This window comes from Pogoniulus pusillus, chromosome Z (genome assembly GCF_015220805.1).
Source record: "Pogoniulus pusillus isolate bPogPus1 chromosome Z, bPogPus1.pri, whole genome shotgun sequence".
In the NCBI taxonomy this organism is placed as follows: Eukaryota; Metazoa; Chordata; class Aves; order Piciformes; family Lybiidae; genus Pogoniulus; species Pogoniulus pusillus.
In genome coordinates, this window is record NC_087309.1 from 55,728,016 (window position 1) to 55,750,354 (window position 22,339).

The 22,339-nt window shown below is 39.7% G+C and overlaps 1 protein-coding gene across 3 annotated transcripts in view; it reads left to right on the forward strand.

Moving 5' to 3' along the window:
- Nucleotides 1–22,339, forward strand: part of JAK2 (Janus kinase 2) — a 133,177-nt gene that overhangs the window by 80,943 nt on the left and 29,895 nt on the right. For 2 of the 3 annotated variants that reach the window (XM_064176463.1, XM_064176464.1), the window contains 12 exons: nt 1,471–1,594; nt 2,214–2,331; nt 2,898–3,043; nt 4,108–4,429; nt 7,768–7,887; nt 11,605–11,762; nt 12,963–13,074; nt 14,572–14,758; nt 17,139–17,266; nt 17,797–17,931; nt 19,721–19,808; nt 22,076–22,203. In XM_064176463.1, coding sequence (XP_064032533.1) covers nt 1,471–1,594; nt 2,214–2,331; nt 2,898–3,043; nt 4,108–4,429; nt 7,768–7,887; nt 11,605–11,762; nt 12,963–13,074; nt 14,572–14,758; nt 17,139–17,266; nt 17,797–17,931; nt 19,721–19,808; nt 22,076–22,203 — 1,766 coding nt within the window. The remainder of the gene's footprint in view (nt 1–1,470; nt 1,595–2,213; nt 2,332–2,897; nt 3,044–4,107; nt 4,430–7,767; nt 7,888–11,604; nt 11,763–12,962; nt 13,075–14,571; nt 14,759–17,138; nt 17,267–17,796; nt 17,932–19,720; nt 19,809–22,075; nt 22,204–22,339) is intronic. The other variant, XM_064176465.1, reaches the window with a different exon arrangement.

Here is a 22,339-nt window from a genome sequence, read left to right on the forward strand (position 1 = left end):
TGTGTCCTATGGGAGGGATGCTATGTTGCTACCAGGCAGGACTCAGAGGAGTTTTACCCCTGAGGGGGAAGGAGCAACCGAAATAACACAGAGTGAATTGGGACTTACAGCACCCTTGTCCTCTGCCATAATGGGGCAGGAGGTAGCAGAGCTGGGCCAAGGAAGAAGAGAGGGGGAAGGATTGTACTGAGAATCCAGTTGCACTTATCAGTGCCCCACTGAAATTGGTGAGTTGGTAGTGGTTTTGTGGATTTTTTGTTTCCCTATGACCATAATTGGTGTCTGTGCCCTTTCCTGTCCTTTGTTTTGATCCTCAAGAATTTGTTGTATTTTCTTCTGCCCTTTCCTGTGGGATGAAGGGGAGTCAGTGAAGAGCTGTGTGGTGCTTTGTTACTGTCTGGTTAATCTCAAACCACAACACAATCCTGGCTTGTTTAGGAAATTAGGTATTCTCCAGTTCTGATTATTTAACAATGCATGTTTAATTTTGTTCTCAACTGAGCTACTAAAATGGAAATGACACATCATGGTGACTTGGTATTGTGTGACATTTACGTACTCGCTGGTCTAAAATCTTAAAATAGATGCCTAGACATGACTTTGCAAAAGGTAAGGAGAAAGGTAATGTTGTTACTTAACCAAGAGGCAGACAAACCTTTTCATTAAAAGCCATGCAGAAAAAAAATCTTGTAATCCAGCAGTGGAGTATAGAATAACAGATGATGAATGAGAAAATAAACCACCAAAAGAATCTGCAGGTTATAAGATGATTATTGCAATGCTATGGACAGTTGTGATGGTTTGGGTGTTACCTGCCCCCCTGCTCTTATGAAATCACCCAGACTGGACTCAGCCAGCTGAAGATTAAGTAATGAAGCTTTACCTTTACAGTTTAGCACAATACACAAGCAGACATTACAATATATACAGCTATACAGAGAAATATACAGGTTAAACAAATGTAATACAGAAACACAACAGCCCTCCCAGAAACCAGAGTCCCCAGGAGGGGCTCCCAACCACCCTTACACTACCTTTACACCCCTTTACCTTATCTCAGATTTGGCCTTATGTTCAAGGTGAGTTTGGAGGATCGGCTAGGGCGGTTAAAAAGCAGAAGGATTAGTTACACAGAGAGCAGGCCAGGGAGAAAAGTACAGGCACCAGCTGTGACAGAGAGCCACTGCATCTATGTTATCTGTGCTTTGTGTTCTTGTTTTTATACATCTCAGCAAGCCTATGAGTGAAGTAGACATCACCACTCTTTTTCACAGCCTATAATCTATTTTCTCTCACTAAAATATTCCAGCTAGCCTCAAACTAGCACAACAGTGATAGAGGAGTGCAATGAAAGGTTGGAGAACACAGGCCAATCTGCTACTTTTAACCCACAATTACTTCTTGTGAGTAAGGTTGATTCTTTTCAAAAACTATTTTCTATAGGTGTTTGCTTCTCTTTTCTTTGTTTAGGTATCATGCCAGTGTATCATAACATGTTTGCACTCATGAGCGAAGCAGAGAGAATGTGGTATCCCCCAAATCACATCTTCCATGTAGATGAAGCAACCAGGCTTGTCCTAATTTACCGGATAAGGTAACCTAGATCAAGTGTTAGATGCTTGTTGTGGTAAGCCAAACATAGTTATTTGAACTGTAGATCCTATAAGAAGTTATGGACAGATCATTTGTGATATCTGGATAAGAGATAGGTAAAATAATCAAAGTTATTGGAGCAGGTTTGAATAACTTACCATATCTGTTGTCTCTATACTGTGTATTTGCTATGTCACATTGCAAAACCAGTGGGAAATACATAATCAATGTATGTATAATCAACAACTGAAATGAAATTAATATTTTTCCTAGTAGTGATACAACTCATCTCCCCTCTGCTTGCCTGTTTGAAATTAGTGGCAGTTCTGAAATTCAGAATTATTATCCTGTGTAGTCGTATGTGTCTGCAACAGCAACTTTTTTTCTCCAAACTGAGTTTTGAATGTGGATGTCTAAAGCTACACTTGATTATTTACATTGAATAAAGTGGGTTGAGTGTTTCTTTAGGAAACTGGAAAGCTGTAGCACACAGTTCTCTATATTCTGACTAGTGTGGATAAATTTGCAATGTAGCTCATACCTACCCGTACAATATACCACCTGGTATTGGTAAGTGGAAGTATCTGTTTATTAGTGCTTGCTTAAATATTTCCCTTCAGGTTTTATTTTCCCCACTGGTATTGCAATGGCACCAACAGAGCGTATCGATATGGCCTTCTCCGTGGTGCAGAGAGCCCTGTTCTTGATGATCTTGTCATGTCTTACCTATTTGCACAGGTATGATTTGCTTGATTATTTTTTAATACAAGTTGGTAGAGGTTGTTACCATTTGTTCCCTTTCACATTTTCTTACGGTAACTGTGTAGACTCTCTTGATAGCTTGAAGCCCACTCAAGATGGAAGTTAAGTTCTATGTCGTGTGTATTTGGTGAGTTGAAGTTCAAATGCCAATTGTGAAGAAAGAAGTGAGGGTGCATAGCTTCTTTTCATAAGCCGCTTTCATGTGGATGTCTCTCAGTGTGGCTTTCATTTTGGACTGACACAACATAGAGCAACATCCTCCCAATGTGGACCTTTTGGAGATTTTAAACAAAAATGTTTTGAAAACAGTGTTTCTAAGTGTGGTCCTAGCAGGTACAGGTATCTGTTATTAACACATGCAGCTTTTTGTGGATGAAGGGGTCCATTCACCAGAATGCTCTGTTAGAAAAAAATACACACCGATCAACCCCCTTCTAACAAAACCCCAAACAAAAAATCCACGTAACTGCCATACCCTGAAAAAGTCCTATTAAAGGAAAGGAGTTCTATGGTTTTGATTTGCCTTTTTCTTTCTTTCACAGTGGCGAGCTGATTTTTTGGATGGGTGGATACAGATGCCTGTTACTCATGAAACTCAAGAAGAATGCCTTGGAATGGCTGTTCTGGATATGATGAGAGTGGCCAAAGAACAGGACCAAACACCACTGGCTATTTACAATTCGATCAGGTAGCTCTGTAATTCCTGACTGTATCACATCTATTTGATATCCAAACCATGTATTTTTGCACATTAACATCTAGGAGATGCTGAGCTGTGGGCAATTGATTTATTCTAGCATACTAATTCCATAAATTTATCTATATTGTAAACCAGAAATTAATAGCAACTTTGTATCATGATGGCCGTTCATGTTTTTAGGTAGATGAATGTGATTCTTTTATTAAGAGGTAAGACTGCAGCTACTCATGTGAGAAAGAATGTCTGCAATAATTTGAGGTCAGAGAGAACTCTGGAAATCATCACATCCAGCCCCATTGTCAGGTTAGGGTCTGCAGCTTTTATTTTCTCCAAGGTGAAAAAACCACACTCCTTCTATCATGTCCTGTGCTCCAGGCTCTTAGCCATCTTGGGCAGGTGTATGCTAAACTTGCTTGAGTTTATCACTTCACTTTGATCTTTTGACATAATCAGTGTTCTCTTCAGCTGAGTTAAATCTGACCCAGCTTGATGTTTGTCTTTTAGTAAAACTTAGCCAGAAGAGTACAAACTATGAGACAATGAATTGGCCAGCTCATTGCAGGTGGCAAATCAGTCTTCTATGACACAAAATAGGGACTGTGATACTGGAACTTCAGAGGGAACCAGCCACAGTGTTGTATTCTAGCACCACAATTTTCAGCCAGGAAATCTGTCATCTGTCTGCACAGTTGCCCATGTCAGTGTAGTATTTTCATTCTAACTTGTACCTCAAGTGAAACAATTGTGTAACTGCTGCCTTACCTCCAAAGTTTCAGTAATAACTAGAACAGGAATTATGGAAATTGTATTATGATGCAATATGTTGAAACTGAAGCAGGGTGGGAATAGAAAACAAAGACAGGACAGGGCTGTGTTTGAAAGAACATGCTACAGACTGAGGAAGAGATCCTTGCTATCTTACATTAATAATTAAATAAAAGGTTACATTTAGAGGAAAAGATTTTCACATTGACTTGTTTAGCACAGAACTAATTCTTTGCTGTATTTAATTGATAAAAATAGTGATTTTTTTTCTGGTTGTGTATTCACAGCTACAAAATGTTTTTGCCTAAGTGTGTGCGAGCAAAAATCCAAGACTACCACATTTTGACGCGAAAAAGAATAAGATACAGGTTCCGCAAATTCATACAACAGTTTGGCCAATGCAAAGCTACTGCCAGAAACCTGAAACTTAAGTATCTTATAAATCTGGAAACCCTTCAGTCTGCCTTCTATTCAGAGGTTTTTGAAGTTAAAGAGCCTGGTGGAGATCCTTCTGGAGAGGAAAGTTTTGCAACCATTGTAATAACTGGAAATGGTGGAATTCAGTGCTCAAGAGGAAAACTTAAAGATTGTGAGACGCTTGCAGAGCAGGTAATTTCTTTAGTTTAATGTTTTTGTGGTTTATCATGTAGCAGAGTGATTTACACCAGGTAAATTTGACAGATTTTGCTGCACAGTGATGATACAGTTTCCATATGGCTGAGGCTCACAGAAATGTATTGAGTTATACATGGGTTTAAAATTCATCATTCATTGAAGTGTTAAAAGAAAATCAATACTTGAACATGTAATAACTTGACAAGTGAAAAATTCAGTTTTGGACCTTCATTACTGTAAAAAAAAAATTGTTGGATAGTAATGGCCCTGCCCCCAGGTATAGATAAAATGCATGAATTCCTCAAATTTCTCTTTGAGAGCAGGAGTTTAAGGACTTCAAACAGCAGATAAATTCCCCTATACTTCTTCTCTGGTGCAGTTAAACTCATACCAGTTCCTGAGCTGGCAAATGGAAAGTGGATGTTTTCGTGACTGCAGAATCCATTTTCACTTTGTTCAGGAGTTAATCATGTGCTGTTGCATTTTATCAGTTTTATTTCTGTTGTATTATTTCCCATCATGGCTATTCATTTGGTGGAGTTTACCAGAGTATGATATGAACTCATGTCGGTATGCACTGAGAGTGTGGCAGTTTTCCAGAGGTAAAATTAAAGCCAAAGTGGAGCACTTACCAGTTTTCAAAAATAATTACATCTGTTAGTTTGATAGTTTTGATACATAACACATAGCAGTCAAAACCAAACTGCAAAACGTTATGTATTTAGTATGCTGTAATAGTTTGTAAAAGCATCTTTTCTCTTTCTTTAGTATTTAAAAACCATCTGATTACATACCCAGATTTTTCAAGTGAGTTATGCTTAGAGTATTTGTATATTGTCAGTAAGTCCAGTTATGTTATACATAGCTGTTATGCATAACTACCTGAGGGGAGGTTGTAGCCAGGAGGAGGTTGCTCTCTTCTCTCAGGTGGCCAGCACCAGAACGAGAGGACACAGCCTCAAGCTACTCCAGGGGAAATTTAGGCTCGAGGTGAGGAGAAAGTTCTTCACTGAGAGAGTCATTGGACACTGGAATGGGCTGCCTGGGGAGGTGGTGGAGTCGCCGTCCCTGGAGCTGTTCAAGGCAGGATTGGACGTGGCACTTGGTGCCATGGTCTAGCCTTGAGCTCTGTGGTGAGGGGTTGGACTTGATGATCTGTGAGGTCTCTTCCAACCCTGATGACACTGTGATACTGTGATCAGCCTTCCATCTCTTCTAAGGTGTTTAAGTGCCACTTGCCCTGATGGTAGCCAACATAAGTATCAGATTTTGCAGTTTCTGGTTTGGTGCATGTTGCAGTGCTTGTGCCTGGCAACCAAGCCCTTAGCAGAGGTAGTGTCTACACTGATGATTTTTTTCTTATGCATATTACTAAAATAATTTTCATAATTGATCTTATTATAATCTTGCTTATTAGCAGAGACACGGTGTAGGCTGTATGTGGTTTTAGAGATGAGAAACCTGGTTAAGAAAACTTAGTAAATTGTAGAATCATAGAATGGTTTGGGTTGGAAGGGACCTTAAAGATCATGTAGTTCCAACCCCCCTGCCATGGGCAGGACACATCCCACTAGATTAGGTTACTCAAGACCCCATCCAGCTTGGCTTTGGACAGTTCTAGAGAGGGAGCATCCACAGCTTTTCGAGGCAATGAATAAGTCTGCTTTTAAATGTGATCAGATCTCTCATTTCAGCAAACTGTATTGGTGAAACTTTATTAAGATACTGAATGGAAACATTTTTTTTAATTATTGTTTATTTATTGAGGACAGGAACAAAATGTGGCTTAAATTGTGAAGAAATTTGTCTTGCCAGTTCACATTTCCATTAATCAGATGAACAAACAAAACTCAGGGACTTCAGTGTTGGTGAAGTCTAGCTGATACCCACTTACAGTCTTGATTATTGTACCTGTTTATGTATTAGGATATGCTTGCAACTGTTGAAATGAGGCTTTCTAACCTGAGTAAAATCTGCCTGCTTTGAAATAATTTTAAACAGATAAAATTCTCTTTATTAGGGGATGTTACTTAGCATCTGAAATTCTAATGGAAAACAAAGCATGGTGATTTGACTTGGTAAAGACTGAAGGATGTGGTGCAGAATATCATGGTATCAAAAATCACCTGAAATTGCTATCAAAGGAAAACTTGCCTTAAATTCCCATGTAATTGGAATCGATGCTGCAAGTTACTGATGGGAGAACCTTCTCTTCTGAGATCCTTTCTTCATTTATGCTCCATCACTTTCTTTTTCAGCTTGTATCACCCTGAATGAAACTGACATTTTGGATTTGTCACGGGCCTTTTAAACCTCTTCAATCAGGATTCACACACAAACCACCCCTCCCCCCCCAAAAAAAAGAAGCCTCTCAAAAAATTAATCGAAATGTTGCATTGTTAACCCTCACCAAATACTACAGAGCAAAGAAGTATCTACAATAAAAAAAACAACAAAAACAACACACCCACCAAAACAAAACAAGCTAACCAAGCAAAAAACCCCAAACAACAAAATTAACCCAAAAGCCTCCAACAACCAACCAACCACACAAAAAAACCTGACACTTATGTATGAATATTTCTACTCACAGGTTCCAGCGTCACAGTATCACACAGTATCACAGTATCACCAAGGTTGGAAGAGACCTCATAGATCATCAAGTCCAACCCTTTACCACAGAGCTCAAGGCTAGACCATGGCACCAAGTGCCACGTCCAATCCTGCCTTGAACAGCCCCAGGGACGGCAACTCCACCACCTCCCTGGGCAGCCCATTCCAGTGTCCAATGACTCTCTCAGTGAAGAACTTTCTCCTCACCTCGAGCCTAAATTTCCCCTGGCACAGCCTGAGGCTGTGTCCTCTCATTCTGGTGCTGGCCACCTGAGAGAAGAGAGCAACCTCCTCCTGGCTACAACCTCCCCTCAGGTAGTTGTAGACAGCAACAAGGTCTCCCCTGAGCCTCCTCTTCTCCAGGCTAACCAATCCCAGCTCCCTCAGCCTCTCCTCGTAGGGCTGTGCTCAAGGCCTCTCGCCAGCCTCGTTGCCCTTCTCTGGACACGCTCAAGCATCTCAATGTCCCTCCTAAACTGGGGGGCCCAGAACTGAACACAGTACTCTGCATGCATGTTTTTTAATGAATGCTACTAGTGATGGCCCAGTAAATACATCATTCCTTTCTGTATTTGTAATGGTCTTCTTATCAGTTTATGATCCTATTTGTGACCATCTTCCAAGTTCAGAGTTGCAGAAATTCTATAGCTGCAGTTAAGTGTCAGTTTTAGATGCTATTTGTGTTAGTTCTGCCATTCTCTAACCAATCTTTATTGCAGGATTTGCAAACATACTGTGATTTTCCTGATATCATCGATGTCAGCATTAAACAAGCAAGCCAAGAAGGCTCCAGTGAGAGAAGAATCGTCACTATTCACAAACAAGACAGCAAGAATCTGGTCTGTTTACTTGTTGTTTGGTTTTTTTTTTTCTTCCAAATAGGTATTGCTTTGAGGAGACTGACTCCTGGTATTTCTAGTACGTTATACTGAATCACTGTGTTAATTAAGCACGAGGTAAAACTTAAATGCATTTCAGCAGTATAAGTGGTGTATCGGAACAGCAGAGGTCTTTTGTTTTCAGAGCTCTGTGGGTGGACTGAAATAGATATTTCTAGCTAGGGATAATTTCTTTATTAGAGTGCTAAACCTGAGCCTGTGGCGTTAGCTGTCAAGCGTCCTATTTCCATGCTGTCATGGCTAGTGACCAGCACACTGAAAAACGTTTCTGAATTGTCTGAAGGCATTATGTTACACAGGCAGTGCGTACTGTGACAAAACTCATGTCGTTGCTCAGTTCTACGCAAGAACATTTAAGTTGTTTCAGTTTGAATTTGAGTCAGCCTTTCTAGCAGGTATAGCTGTCACACGGTTGTGTGTTGGATTTGCCTTGGGTGGGTGCCAGATGTCCCTCAAGGTGAACTGTCACTTCTTCTGAACTGAACGGGGGAGAAAAACACAATAGAAATCTCATTAGTTGAGGTAAGGACAGGGCGAGAGAGCTGACCAGTTACCATCACTGTCAAAAACAGACTCAGCTTGGGAAATTAATGTATTTCAAATTAAATCAGAGTAGGATAATGAGAATGAAAAACCAATCTTTGAAGCACTTTCTCTGCCCATGACTCTCTTCTTCTCTGGCTTAACCTTACTCGTCTATCTCCCCTGCCTCCTCAGTGAGGTAGGGAATGGTGCTCATTACACATCAGTACAGCTTCTTTCTTCTCACTCTTCTGTGGTGCCAGTGTGCATTCTCTCCCATGGGACAGAGTCCTCCACAAACTTACCCAGTATGGGTCTTTCCCACAGAATGCAGCTCTTCATGAACTTCTCCAATGTCAATCCCTTCCACAGGCCATAGTCACTCAGGATGAGACTGCTTCATCATGGATCCCCACTAAGATCACAAGTCCAGCTCCAGTGTAGGCTATCTTTGTGGGGTCACAGCCTCCTTCAGGCATCCACCTATGCTGGCATAGGGTACTCCATGGGCAGCAGGTGGATATTTTTGCCACTATTAACCTCCATGAACTGGAGAGCAGCACCCTGTCTCAATATTGTACTTGAGTCAACCTTTCTAGCTGACATAACTGTCTTCTTCATGGGTTGCAGGGAAGTCTCTCCTACAGCACTCTGGTCGCCTTCTCCCTCTCCTTTACTGACCTTGATGTCTGCAGAGGTGTTCCTTTTTCATGTTCTCGCTCCTCTCTCCAGCTGAAGTTGCTGTCACACAGACATTTTCCAGCCCCTAAAGGGATCTGTTATCCCAGACACCCTACCAGTGTTTCACAGATTAGCAGAACACCAGGTTGGAAGGAACTTGAAGGATCATCTAGTCCAACCTTTTCTGTAATGGTAATTTTTAAAAATTAAAAAATATTTGAGTAAGCATTAACTAGATTCATTGTCCCTCGTGCTTTTTTTAAACAAAAACATGTGGTTTACTGCCATTTATGGCAGAATTTTGATTCACATTAGTTTCCTGAAATCATAAAGTGGGTTGGCTTGGAAGGGGCCTCCAATGGTCATCTAGTCAACCCTCCTGCAGTAAACAGGAACATCCTCCACTAGATCAGGTTGCTCAGAGCCTTGTCAAACCTGACCTTGAGTATCTCTAGAGATTAGGCCTCAACTACCTCTCTGGGCAAACTGTTGCAGTGTTTCACCACCCTCACATTAAAAAACCTGTTCCTTACATCTGATCCAAGTCTACTCTTCTGTAACCTAAAACTATTGCCCCTCATCTTATCACTAGAGGCCTTTGTAAGCTGTCCCTCTTCTAGCCTTCTTGTAGGCTGCTCTTAGGTATTCTTGGAGCCTTCTCTTCTCTGGGTCCCTCATCCTGTCCTTGTAGGTGGAGTGTTTCACCTGCTGATCATCTTTGTGTCCCTCCTCTAGACCCACTCTATCGGATCCATGTCCTTCCTGTGATGAGGTCTCCGGAGTTGGTCATAATACACCAGGAGAGGTCTTGACCAGAGGCAAGAGGCAGAATCGCCTCTCAGCCTGCTGGCCACACTTCTTTAGATACAGCCCAGGACGTGATTTGTCTTCTGGGCTGTGAGTGCACACTTGGCTCATGTCCAGCTTCTCATTCACCAGAACTCCCAAGTCTTTTTCTGCAGGGCTGCCTTCTATCACCTCATCCCCTGGGCTGTACTGATGATGCAGATTATTCTGACACAGGTGAAACAATGAATTGGAAATTTTTTCAAGGCATTGTATTCAAACATGAAAGTAGCTGGAATATGTCTGGCATACATCTGTGATTCTGAGAGTGTAATAATATTTTGATTGGTGGAGGAGGCTTCCTAAATCTTATGCTATTAACATTCTCCTTAAAAATTCTCCAAAGTGTTAGTTAGGTACTTGGCTCCAAGTGCTTTTGAGGATAAAAGTGGCTTTCCAAGAGCTTGTCTAAAACAGCTACCGAAGAGCAAGGCAAAGTGGGGAAAAGTGCAGTAGCTGTTGTTCTATTTGTGGTTTGTTTGTGGACAGTTTATGCACCAGATTTAGCTGACATGTAAATTAGAATTCAGGACTTAGTTTAACCTGGCATACGGCTGGTAGAATTCGTTACAGAAATGTAGTTTGCACAGTGACAGGATACAGGGATTGACTAAAAGAGCCAATTTTCTCTTTGTGCGGGGTTTCTGACCGTGTTGGAACAACTGGAAAGGTAGTTGTTCCCAGGTCCTCTCTTAGTAAGAAATTTGAAGACATGTAAGTGTCATCCCCAGCATCATGGGCAAGTTTGTTCAGCATGTAGTAAAGCCTGTTCTGTTGAGATGTGCTACTGAAAGAAATCTAATTTGACTGTAGATGGCTGTTTTTACTTCAACAGAGAAGTGTTGCTGCTATACCTTTAATGCTCTGAGACAATTCTCAAATATTAAGAAAATACAGATTAAAAAAAAAACAAACATAGTTACATAAAAATGGACTCTCCTTTACTGGCAGTCGTTAATGTGCTGTTACAGATGGATTTAATTTCGCCCTGCTTTTACCTCTTCAAAAGATTTTTGCACAGACCTTTTCTGCAGCCTGTGTTCCCTTGACCACTTTATTCTTCTCCTGACTTCCACGTATTACAGGTCCATTCATAGCATTTAAAGGTCAGCTTCTATCTATGATCTAGCTCAGGTTGCCAGTTTTCTGCTGACTACCAGTTAAGTCTTCAGGCAGCTATTTTTCTAGAGAATTTTCTTTGGGACTTGAAGACAGCCCCAAAAATCATAGATAAACTGAGTGTGGTGCCAGTGCAATAACTGTCTATTATGCTTAGTTATATCTGAGTGGGTTTTGCCTTTCAAATATTCCCTCACCAGCATTCCTCTACTCTTCATTTAGAGTAAGCGTCTTTTCATGTGGCAGTTTTGTTTGGATAGGGTTTAACTTTGAATGTTAAAAAGTTTTGGGTGGCACAAGTAATGCAAAACTGTACAAACAGTAGTGAGGAACAATCAGGATATCTTTAATGTATGCATGCATCTTTTTTACCACTACTACATCCAGAAATTGTGTTATGTATTAAAAATAGAAATTCTCTTTTTCTCTCACTCCTTCCCTCCAACCTCTTCCCCTCCCCCAATCCATTCTCCCCTGTCAATTCAACAGGAGGCTGAATTTCAGTCATTAAGAGAAGCTCTCTCCTTTGTATCGTTAATTGATGGATATTACAGATTAACTGCGGATGCTCACCACTATCTCTGTAAAGAAGTAGCACCACCTTCGGTCCTTGAAAACATTCAAAGCAACTGCCACGGACCAATTTTGTAAGCAATTTTTAGCATTATAACAAGGCAATGCTATGTTTGAAAGAATAACTTTAGTTGACTGTAAACAGTGATGGACATCTTTAAAATACGTATTTATGTCATTTATGTAATGTAAAATACTTTGTATTTTTCCTCTTTTGTGTCACAAAATACAGTACCTTCTTGATGCATTGTAAGTGGAAAACAGCAGAAAAATCAAGGTGCTGATTTTACAGAATTACAGCTACTATAATGGCAACAACATACAATGTCATAGACAGAGGGTCTCATGTTTTCCCTGCAGCCTCTAATAATTGTGTTATCTGTGTTGCCAAAGAGAAAAAGGCAAATTCAGCTCAAACTTTCCGCAGTATTTTAGCAAGAATTGCAGTGAACTGTTAGCCAGATTTTAAGGAATGTTGTCTTCTTGTTTGCTTCCTTTTGTTGTTTTGGGTTTAACTTTTTTTAGAGGAAGATTTTAGTGCCCTGATGGATTATTTTAGTTCAGGGTTTTTTTGTAATTTTTTTTTTTGTAGTCCATATATAATATTGTTATTCATAGTAAGGAGTAGGAGGCTAGAAGTGTTTTGTTAGGCAGAATAAAATGGGTATTTGCTTTAGCTGCAGGAAGCTTGACAAATGATATATGCAGATGCATGGAAGTAGCCTTATCTACTTAGTCACAAAACTATTCTGCGTAAGACTTCCTAGTGACAGAAAGAGAATAGCTACTAAAATCTTCAGAAGATATAAAGGAAGAGAGGGATGGAGACCTATGCAGTTCTAATCATTTTCTGAGCCATTCTATTCCTCACTCCCTAAGCAGGTTAGAAATCAGTAAGTCCTCTTTTTCATTATTTCTTTCCTAAGTTAAAATTACCTTTGCCCTTAAAACGACCTTGCTTATTAGGATGTGGAAAGTCATATGATAAGCCTAGGGGGAAAGTCCTATTTTAGTCTGTGAGATTTCTCATCAAACAATTAATTGTGGTGGTTTTAGTATTAAGAATTTTTGAAATGCTGCTTCCTCTGCGTAAGAAGCCACTGTGAATATTGGAAAATAAGAAAAAGGGACAGAAAGATGAACTGAAAGGGAGCTTAAAACTTCAGAGTTTTAATTGTTGTGTTAGGTATGTGATAATAGTGCTCCCTGGCTGATCTCTTAACATTCCTGAGTTTTTAAATGATGTGATAGTAAATGTTTTCTTTGTGCTGCAGCATGGACTTTGCTATCAATAAGCTGAAGAAAGCAGGTAATCAGACTGGCTTCTACGTTCTTCGTTGCAGTCCTAAAGACTTTAAAAAATACTTCCTCACCTTTGCCATAGAGGTTTGTATCTTGCCTTATCTAATATCTGTGTAACCTTTATTACATTACATTAATAACCATGGCATAATCAGTAAATTACTGTGAATTTTCTTTTCAAAGTGTTTGTCCGATAGGTGTATTTTTATAGCTGCTTCTGTCAGATTGACAGCTTTCAGGGTCTTGTTAAAAACATCAAAACACTTGTTTGGTGGAGAGTTGCTAGCGACACATACCATATGCCTAAGGGAACAGGAAAGGTAGGTGGGAAGAGAGCTTGAGAGCTGTGACGTTGGTGACATGGCTTTTGGGACTGTAGTAAATATTTGGATGGTGGAGTGGTTTGCAGATTGTTTGGGGATTTTTTTTAAAGGCTTGGTATGTGGGATTAAGTTGAATTTGTGCACGTCAATCCCAAACTGGTCTCATTGAGACTGATGGGACAGTTTTTGCTGATCTGATCATGTAGCTGAAAACCAGATGTACCTCTGATCTGTGAGACTGCAGTTAGTGATAATACAGTACTCCAGGATTACTGTTACATAATTGCATGAGCTTGTTTCAAGGAAGGAACTCCTTCCAGGATTTTAAATAGGGAAGGTAATATATGGGGTTTCTGTCTGGCTGGTAGCCATCTAGCAGGCTTGCTCAACACTTTGAGCAATATGTACATATCTGAAAATGACAAAATAATGTTGATGTGTGAATGGAGAAATAAACAACTGTTTTAACATTAGTTCCACAGAACTTTTATGTCCTGTTGGTGAAGTGTGTTTGGTAGCAAATTTTCAGAGATCAGTCCCTCAGCAAGCTTAGAGTCAGTCTAGGGGTCAAGCTTGTGAGTTAAGGATCCTACAAAATGACCAAGCCACAATTATTTTGTTGTTGTTCTGAGTCTTTCTTGAGAAGCTTGTAGAAGGCATTTTGGATTCAGAATTTGTTGAAACTATTTCCACACTGTTGATATGAAGGACCATGAAAGCACTGTTAAGAGCTCCTCTTACTTAAAAACGTTTAATGGGATCTTTTCAAGACTCAATGTAAAAATAATTCAGTGCGTATTGAAAACCTGTGCTAGTAGCTAATTGCTTGGAACTGTACTGTAGATGAGAGAAAAATAGAAATACAGCTGAGATCTCCAGATGCTTGCTAAAAGAAAACAGAGTGTGAGTGTTTGGGCTAGTGCTTGCCACAAAATTCTGGTTTGATATTACTCCATGTAAGGGTAAAGAAGCTTTCATTGCTGTCTCTGAAGGATTTTTCCTAGAATCCATTATCTGTTTTCTCAGCTTCTTGTGGGTTTTGTAACATCTGTTTTCCTTAGCATCAACATGCTAATTCCAGTGATGACTGTAGAGTCATGTTTTCTCAGAATCAGTATTACACAGGGAGAACAAAATAACCAATAATGTAATATTTTGCTGAAGCATACTTTATTTAGTAGAATGCTATATATTAAAATAAGCCTTCAAATATGACATACTGATCAGTTCTATTTTTAATGAAAAAACGTCTCTTCAGCGTGAGAATACCACAGATTATAAGCACTGCTTAATTACGAAAAATGAGAATGGAGAATATAATCTCAGTGGAACCAAGAGAAGTTTTGCAAATCTCAAGGATCTGTTGACCTGTTACCAGACAGAAACTGTCCGTTCAGACAGCATCATTTTCCAGTTCACCAAATGCTGTCCTCCGAAGCCAAAGGGTAAGAGAAAGATTGTTTCTGAACTGAAAGATTCCTGACTTTTAGATTAAAGGTTACAAAACAAGTCAACATTGAATAACTCTCAGGTAAGTGAAAAGTTGTGCCAGGGGTAGGTATAGGCTGGGTGTTAGGAGGAAGTCCTTCCCAGAGAGAGTGATTGGCATTGGAATGGGCTGCCCAGGGAGGTGGCGGAGTCACCGTCCCTGGAGGTGTTCAAGAAAAGCCTGGATGAGACACTTGGTGCCGTGGTCTAGTTGACTGGCTAGGGCTGGGTGCTAGGTTGGACTGGATAATCTTGGCGGTCTCTTCCAACCTGATTGATTCTATGATCTTTGTGGACACCAAGCTAGGAGCAGGTGTTGATCTGTTGGAAGGTAGGAGAGCCCTGCAGAGGGACCTGGACAGGCTGGATGGGTGGGCAGAGGCCAATGGGAAGAGATTTAACAAGGCCAAGTGCAGGGTTCTGCACTTTGGCCACAATAACCCCAAACAACGCTACAGGCTGAGGACAGAGTGGCTGGAGAGCAGCCAGGAAGAAAGAGATCTGGGGGTACTGGTAGATAGTAGCTGAAGATGAGGCAGCAGTGTGCCCAGGTGGCCAAGAGAGCCAATGGCATCCTGGCCTGCATCAGGAGCAGTGTGACCAGTAGGACAAGAGAGGTTCTTCCCCTGTACTCAGCACTGGTCAGGCCACACCTTGAGTGCTGTGTCCAGTTCTGGGCCCCTCAATTCAAGAGAGATGTTGAGGTGCTGGAAGGTGTCCAGAGAAGGGCAACAAAGCTGGTGAGGGGCCTGGAACACAAACCCTGTGAGGAGAGGCTGAGGGAGCTGGTGTTGTTGAGCCTGGAGAAGAGGAGGCTCAGGGCTGACCTCATTGCTGTCTACAAGTACCTGATGGGAGGTGGCAGCCAGGTGGGGGTTGGTCTCTTCTCCCAGACAGCCAGCAACAGAACAAGGGGACACAGTCTCAAGTTGTGCTAGGGGAGGTATGGCCTGGATGTTAGGAGGAAGTTGTTGGCAGAGAGAGTGATTGGCATTGGAATGGGCTGCCCAGGGAGGTGGTGGAGTCACCATCCCTGGAGGTGTTCAAGAAGAGACTGGGTGCGGCAATTGGTGCCATGGTGTAGTTGACTGGCTAGGGCTGGGTGCTAGGTTGGAGTGCATGATCTTGGAGGTCTCTTCTAAGTTGGTTGATTCTACGACAAGATGATATTTTTCAGTCCTAGTATCTGCCAGATTTTGCTTTGTTACAAGATGGCCTTCCAGAAAGAATCATGGTTCCCAGTTTCACAATTAGAAACAAAACTGGTTTCTTAATTGCAGTGCGCAGCAGCATTTCTTCTTGATTCAGATGTTTCTGTGTCATCGTGAGGAAAGTATAATCTTAGCTGAATTATGCCAAGATCATAGCATAATTCCAAGTTATTTTTAACAATGAAAAATACATGTGGAAAGGACCTCCTGCCATAGGAGTGGATTTTCATTGATTTTACATTTTACTCTAGCTTTGATGTTCATGGTATCTTTCTCCTTTACAAATTCTGATAACGTGTGTTCTTTTCTGCTTGTTGTAAATAGTACTACTTAACACCTAATATTTTTCTCTATCCCAACCCTAATTTGAACAAAATTTTGAAAGAACTGACAGCTTGATACCATTTTACTCTCAGCTTTTATTGAAATTAGGAAATGGATTCAAAGGCTTAGGAAATATTTGACAAAAAATACTTATGCATATTAATGAGAATTATTTTGTATGTACATTTCCAGTGAAATAAAACAATGTACATCCATCAGATGCGTAAGTTATTTAACTAATAGGCATTGCATCTGTGTGCGCAGATACACTCAAAAATATGTTTTTATCAGCTTCACTTTTTATTAACCTTTACTTTGTAGAGAGTCTTTTTTTCAAAATGACTTGAATAATTATTCTAGCAATTATCAGGCAATGGGGATCACTACAGTGTTTCTGGGGCAGGAGTATGAAAAATCTCTAAAGAGACATCAGGAAAATACGCACATTTGTAACAGAATAACTTCATGATATAAAAGAAGATGATGACTTATGCTTCCTTTTTCAAGCCCTGATTGTGACTGGAAACACAGGAGAAATCAAAATGCGAAAGGAGGCAAGAATATTTGTCAAAAGTAGGAGTGCTTAAAGTTAAAATAGCAGAGTGAACCTAAATGTTTTTGCTGGTTGGAAAAAAAAAAACCTACAGACTTTGAATTTGTTTAATGAAATGCTGTTGCGCTTATTGAATAAACTGACCTCAGTGTGATGCCTTCTTTTTGTTAGTTTAAGAGTTTCTCGTTAATAATGTGTCTTGGGGCTTACACTTTTGTTTTTCTTTTCCCCCTGCCCTCTTTCTTGTAGATAAATCAAATCTCCTGGTCTCCAGAAGCAATAGCGTTTCTGATGTACCTTCGTCGCCCACGCTGCAGAGGCACAATAATGTCAACCAGATGGTCTTTCACAAAATCCGGAATGAGGACTTGATATTCGTAAGTCAAGTAGTTGCTTTTTCCACTGCAGGTGTCTGGGTTAAAGCAGACATGAGTTTAAAAAAAAAAAAAAAAATCTATGTATATTTAAACAAGCCTTATCTGAGCTAGGAATTTTTGCTGTCATCTTCCCTTAGATTTGTGAGAGAGAAGAAATGTATTATTGTTTTTCTTTATGTGTTAATTATGTTTCAGTTTGCCCTTTAAAAAGTAGGAAGTGTCCTTTTAACTGCTATAGGAGTTGTTTTTGTCATGTCTAGAGGTATGTTTAAATACATCTTTAAGTGAAAGTCGTTCCTCTGTGGTTCTTGCAGTGACATGTTTTCTGAGATCCTTAAGGAATCAGTACAAAATAAGCAAAGATTTAAGCTGTTTCTGATACAGTTGCTTCCTTGCCCCCTCAACCTCACTAGCTGTAAAGATTTGCATGTGCATTACTTTGTGTAAATACTTTGATTCAAGAGATCTTTTGCAAAACAGGCAGAAAATTCTGATCTTTTTTTTTTCCCCCATATGATTCCTTCTTTTAGGAGGAGAGCCTTGGACAGGGAACATTTACTAAGATTTTCAAAGGTATAAGGAAAGAAGTGGGAGACTATGGCCAGCTCCATCAAACTGAAGTTCTTTTAAAAGTGCTGGATAAAGTGCATAGAAACTACTCTGAGGTTAGTGTGGTTGTTGGCTGCTATATAATGTTTATCCATGCTATGCTGAGCATTACTTTTCTTATAATAAATGAGTATTTGTTACATGGTGCAAGGTTGTATTTTGAGCCAAGGTCATTCTTGGCCTTGTGACACTGCGGAGATGGCTTTGAGACTGGTTTTGGAAAACACACCTATGTACTTTATTTTCCCCTCTTCCTACCAGAAGTCAGAAAATTCAGAAATACCCATTTAGACAGTGAACAGCTTCTTTGTACTATACAAATACCACAGGAGAGGTGGTATAGCTACAGAATTGCCTTTACCCATGAATTCATTACATACAGATGACAAGCCAACATTTATGGAAAATTACTTTATTACCGTGGACTTCTTTCAGTGTTTTGGAGTCACACTGTTTCTCTCATCAAGTCATAAAGAATGAGAAGTGTTCATGAAACACTTGCCCTATGTAAAAACATCCATATTCACTTAAACTTTTCACTGTTTGAGTGAAGCTGTGAGCACACTTGCAATGTTTTGTGCACCAAGTACACTGGTAGTACCGCTGAGCCCAAGATTGTATATGTCAAGGTTCAACTTTAAAGACTTTAAAAAGATGAGGTAGTGTTTAATATATTAACATAACCTTTTATGACTGTTTATTTATTTATTTAGAATCAGACTTATCACAGGCAGGTTTGAGTTGGAAGGGACCTTTAAATTGCACCTAGTCCAAGGCTTCTGCAGTCAACAGGGACGTCTACAAATGTAGCAGGTTGCCCAGAGTCCCAGACAACCTGAGCTGTAATGCTTGCAGGGATGAAACATCTACCACTTCTCTAGGCAACCAGGGACAGTGTTTCACCACCCTCAGCATAAACATTTCTTCTTCTCTACCTAATCTAAATCACCCTTCTTTTAGTTTTGAGTTTACTGTGATTATATAACTTTATAAAATTCCCATTAATCTAGCTGTCCGTTGTATACTGAACTTTTAAGTTACTTAAGGGAAATATATATGAAAATGTAAGGAAAAAAAGAAGACAGTTAGATAGTATTCACAATCCGTGTAAGTGGTACTCTTTGGACAATTGAAAACAATAAAGCAACTACAACCCATATTTTAATAAGCTGAGTAATACACTTACATTTTAAAGGTAAGTGAAAATCAGATGCTAAAAGGACTGTGAATACAGAAGTACAAATATAGGCACCTGAAGGAAAATGTCTTTTGACTCTTTTTTTGTTGTGTGAATAACCAGTACATGAGCAAGTGTAATTGGAGATGCCACTAATGAGAATTTAAGAATTACTAAGGAAATAAAAGCATCTGCAGCCTTCCTGTCAGGGTTGGCTAAGGTCTTTCAGTAGTGGATGAGTGATAAAGGACAAGAGTTATTCTAAATTAATACTGTGCTACTAAAGAATAAATTGAGAATTTAGTAGTGCATTATGAAAGAATAAATTCAGTGTGTTGTGACTTTGTGTTTTGCTTTACTTAGTTAACTGACACGGAAGCAAAGATCCTTTTAAGAATGTTGATATACACTTGCCTGCAGAAAAAGAGATTTCTATCCTCTCTGGAATGTGGACTATGGGTTATTTTGGGGAGAAAAAAAACAAATCAAAACATCAAAGCTGAGACAGCCAGAAACAGTATAAAATATGTTACACGAGGTCTTTGCAATGAGAATGAAGTTGAAATGTTTTTCAAATGCACATGGGCTTAATAAGTTTATTATAAATCACGTAACATTTTAGGATTTCATTTTTTATTGACATTCTCTCACTCTCTCCTTCCTCAAAGTCCTTCTTTGAGGCAGCAAGTATGATGAGCCAGCTTTCTTACAAGCATTTGGTGTTAAATTATGGAGTCTGCGTATGTGGAGAAGAGAGTAAGTAGAAATTAATTGTCTTTTTTGTACTAGTTTTATACAACTGTCATTAGATTGTGCCTTTGTTTCTGGGTAAAAGCAGAAATAAAAACAAACAAACAAAACAAGACAATTTGTCAGACCAGTTGGACACCCGATACATGTTCACACTGCAGTAGCATTAGTTGTGGTGTCTGGAAGCTGGTTAATATGGTGATAACAAGGTGGGAAACTTGTGTAATTGCAGGCTCACAGTCATGCCTGTTAATCTGAAAATCTCACTTTCAAAAAGTTCTGCTGAACTTCTGAAACAATCTTTTGAAGTGTCAGAAAAATTGCAGCTCTCGTTGTTATCAGCTGTGGTTAGCTAGAAAGGGAAGTACTTGACTATTAAACAAAATCTGTTTTTTATTCTTCTCAGAAAGAGAAACTGCCCTTTCCCACACATGTGCTGACTTTGTGAGCACAAATACAGCTTTGGGAAGCTTGGTTTAGAGATCTGTCTCTGAAAGTTTGAGCCCCATTGTTTCAACAAAAGCATTATAAAATCTCAAGGGTGAAAGTCATTGCATTGTCTGCAGAGGTAGAGTGTATTTTTGATTTAGCTTACTGCATTGTGACACCTGAAATACAGTTTGCCCTAGAAATATTTATTTCTTTGTTCTTTTTCCTTTTTCTGTGATTAGATCTATCTATATATGTAAATCAGCATATTATGACTATATGACCATGTTATGTGCACTGTTGCTTGTATTAAGAGATGTAACCTGCAAAAGGGAGAGTGGATTTTGTATCATGAGTTGCTTCCCTTAGGAGGTTGGAAAAGGCACAGCACTGTGTTTGTCCAAAAATTTGTTAGTCCAGTTTCTTGATAAAAATGTCCATTAGTGGCTTTTTGAGTTTATGTATTTTACTGTGCATGGGGACCATGTATAAAACTTCAGGAACAAAAAAAAAATTTAAAGGTCTTTAGGATCAGTTATCCTTTGCAGATAGGTCTGTTTCTGAAGGCTTACTACAGTTTGGTAAGAGGCAGTGACTGGGTAGTAGGAAGGGAGGCTGTTATTTATTTTTTTCTTGGTGTCACACTTTATGTACAGATTTGATGAATGTTGCTTCACAGAGTGTAAGAGGTTTGCTGTCTATAAAACAAACTTGGTATATAAATCAGTTGTTATAACCAATGTAATACCAGTACTTGTCAGTGTCTTTAGTGTCTAAATGAGAAGCACAGCAATGTGAGCATCTTGCAGCTCGAGGCAAGGGCTCACGCAGTATGAAATTGCTATATTGAAACTGATGAAGACTGTGCTGTACTGCGAAACTGATGTTGTTTCTTGAGCTGTTCGCTGGATGACTGCCTGGAGGCATGTCATACATATGCACACTTGTTTTTAGTGCAAATATCACTCTGGTTTCCAGAAGAGTATGTTTTGCTAGCAAAGCATTGTGTTTTTCACTAAGAATATGGATTTTAAACATCTGTGAAGTGAATTTCTTCAGTGTTACTGAGCTCTCTACTCTGAGCACTGCTATGCTTCGTCAGAAATTATGTTAAGTGAGGGAGGAAGGAGGCTCACTGGATTCATGAAGGTGGAAAACTACTCCATACAAAACTATTAAATCTAGAATCATAGTATGGTTTAGGTTGGAAGAGACCTCAAAGATCATCCAGTTCCACCCCTCTGATATAGGCAGGGACACCTCCCACTAGAACTGGTTGCTTAAGGCCTCATCCAAGGAAGGAGCATCCACAACTCCCCAGGGCACCCTGTTCCAGTGTTTCACCACCCTCGCTGTAAAGAGCTTTTTCCTAACATACAGATTAAATCTTCCCTCTGCCAGTTTAAGCCCATTACTCCTCATCCTGTCATTACGAGACCTTGTAAATAGTTCCTCCCCAGCCTTCCTGTAGGCCTCCTTCAGATACTGGAAGGCTACTACAAGGTCTCCTCAAAGCCTTCACTTCTCCAGCATGACGAACCACAACTCTTCATAGCCTGTACTCGTAGGAAAGGTGCTCCAACCCTCTCATCATCTTCGTGGCCCTCCTCTGGACTTGTAACTTTGTGTTTAGAAAGAAATTAGGCAAATATCCACACCCTGAAGGAGTATAAAGAATATAGAGTATTTGTGGCAATACTCAGAGATCTTAGAGCTTCAAATCTGTAGTAGTTCACTGTCAAGGTATGAAAAAAATTAACTACTACTGAAGTAGTTAACCTCTCCAGAAATTCCATTATTTGCTGTCATTTTTCATTGTTATTTGTTTTAATATTTCAAATCAGACATCCTTGTACAAGAATATGTAAAATTTGGATCCCTGGATACATATTTGAAAAAGAACAAAAACGTTATCAACATCTTGTGGAAACTGGAAGTAGCCAAACAGCTGGCCTTAGCCATGCATTTTCTGGTAAGTTGTTTGTTCTGCAGTTTTATTAATGGCTCAATTCAAGTGTCTCAGGATAATACATGTAGAATGGCTGAGCTATCATCCTGCCTCTTGAAACTGAAGGAGGGGCCTGTATTTTAAAATATGTGGGGCACAT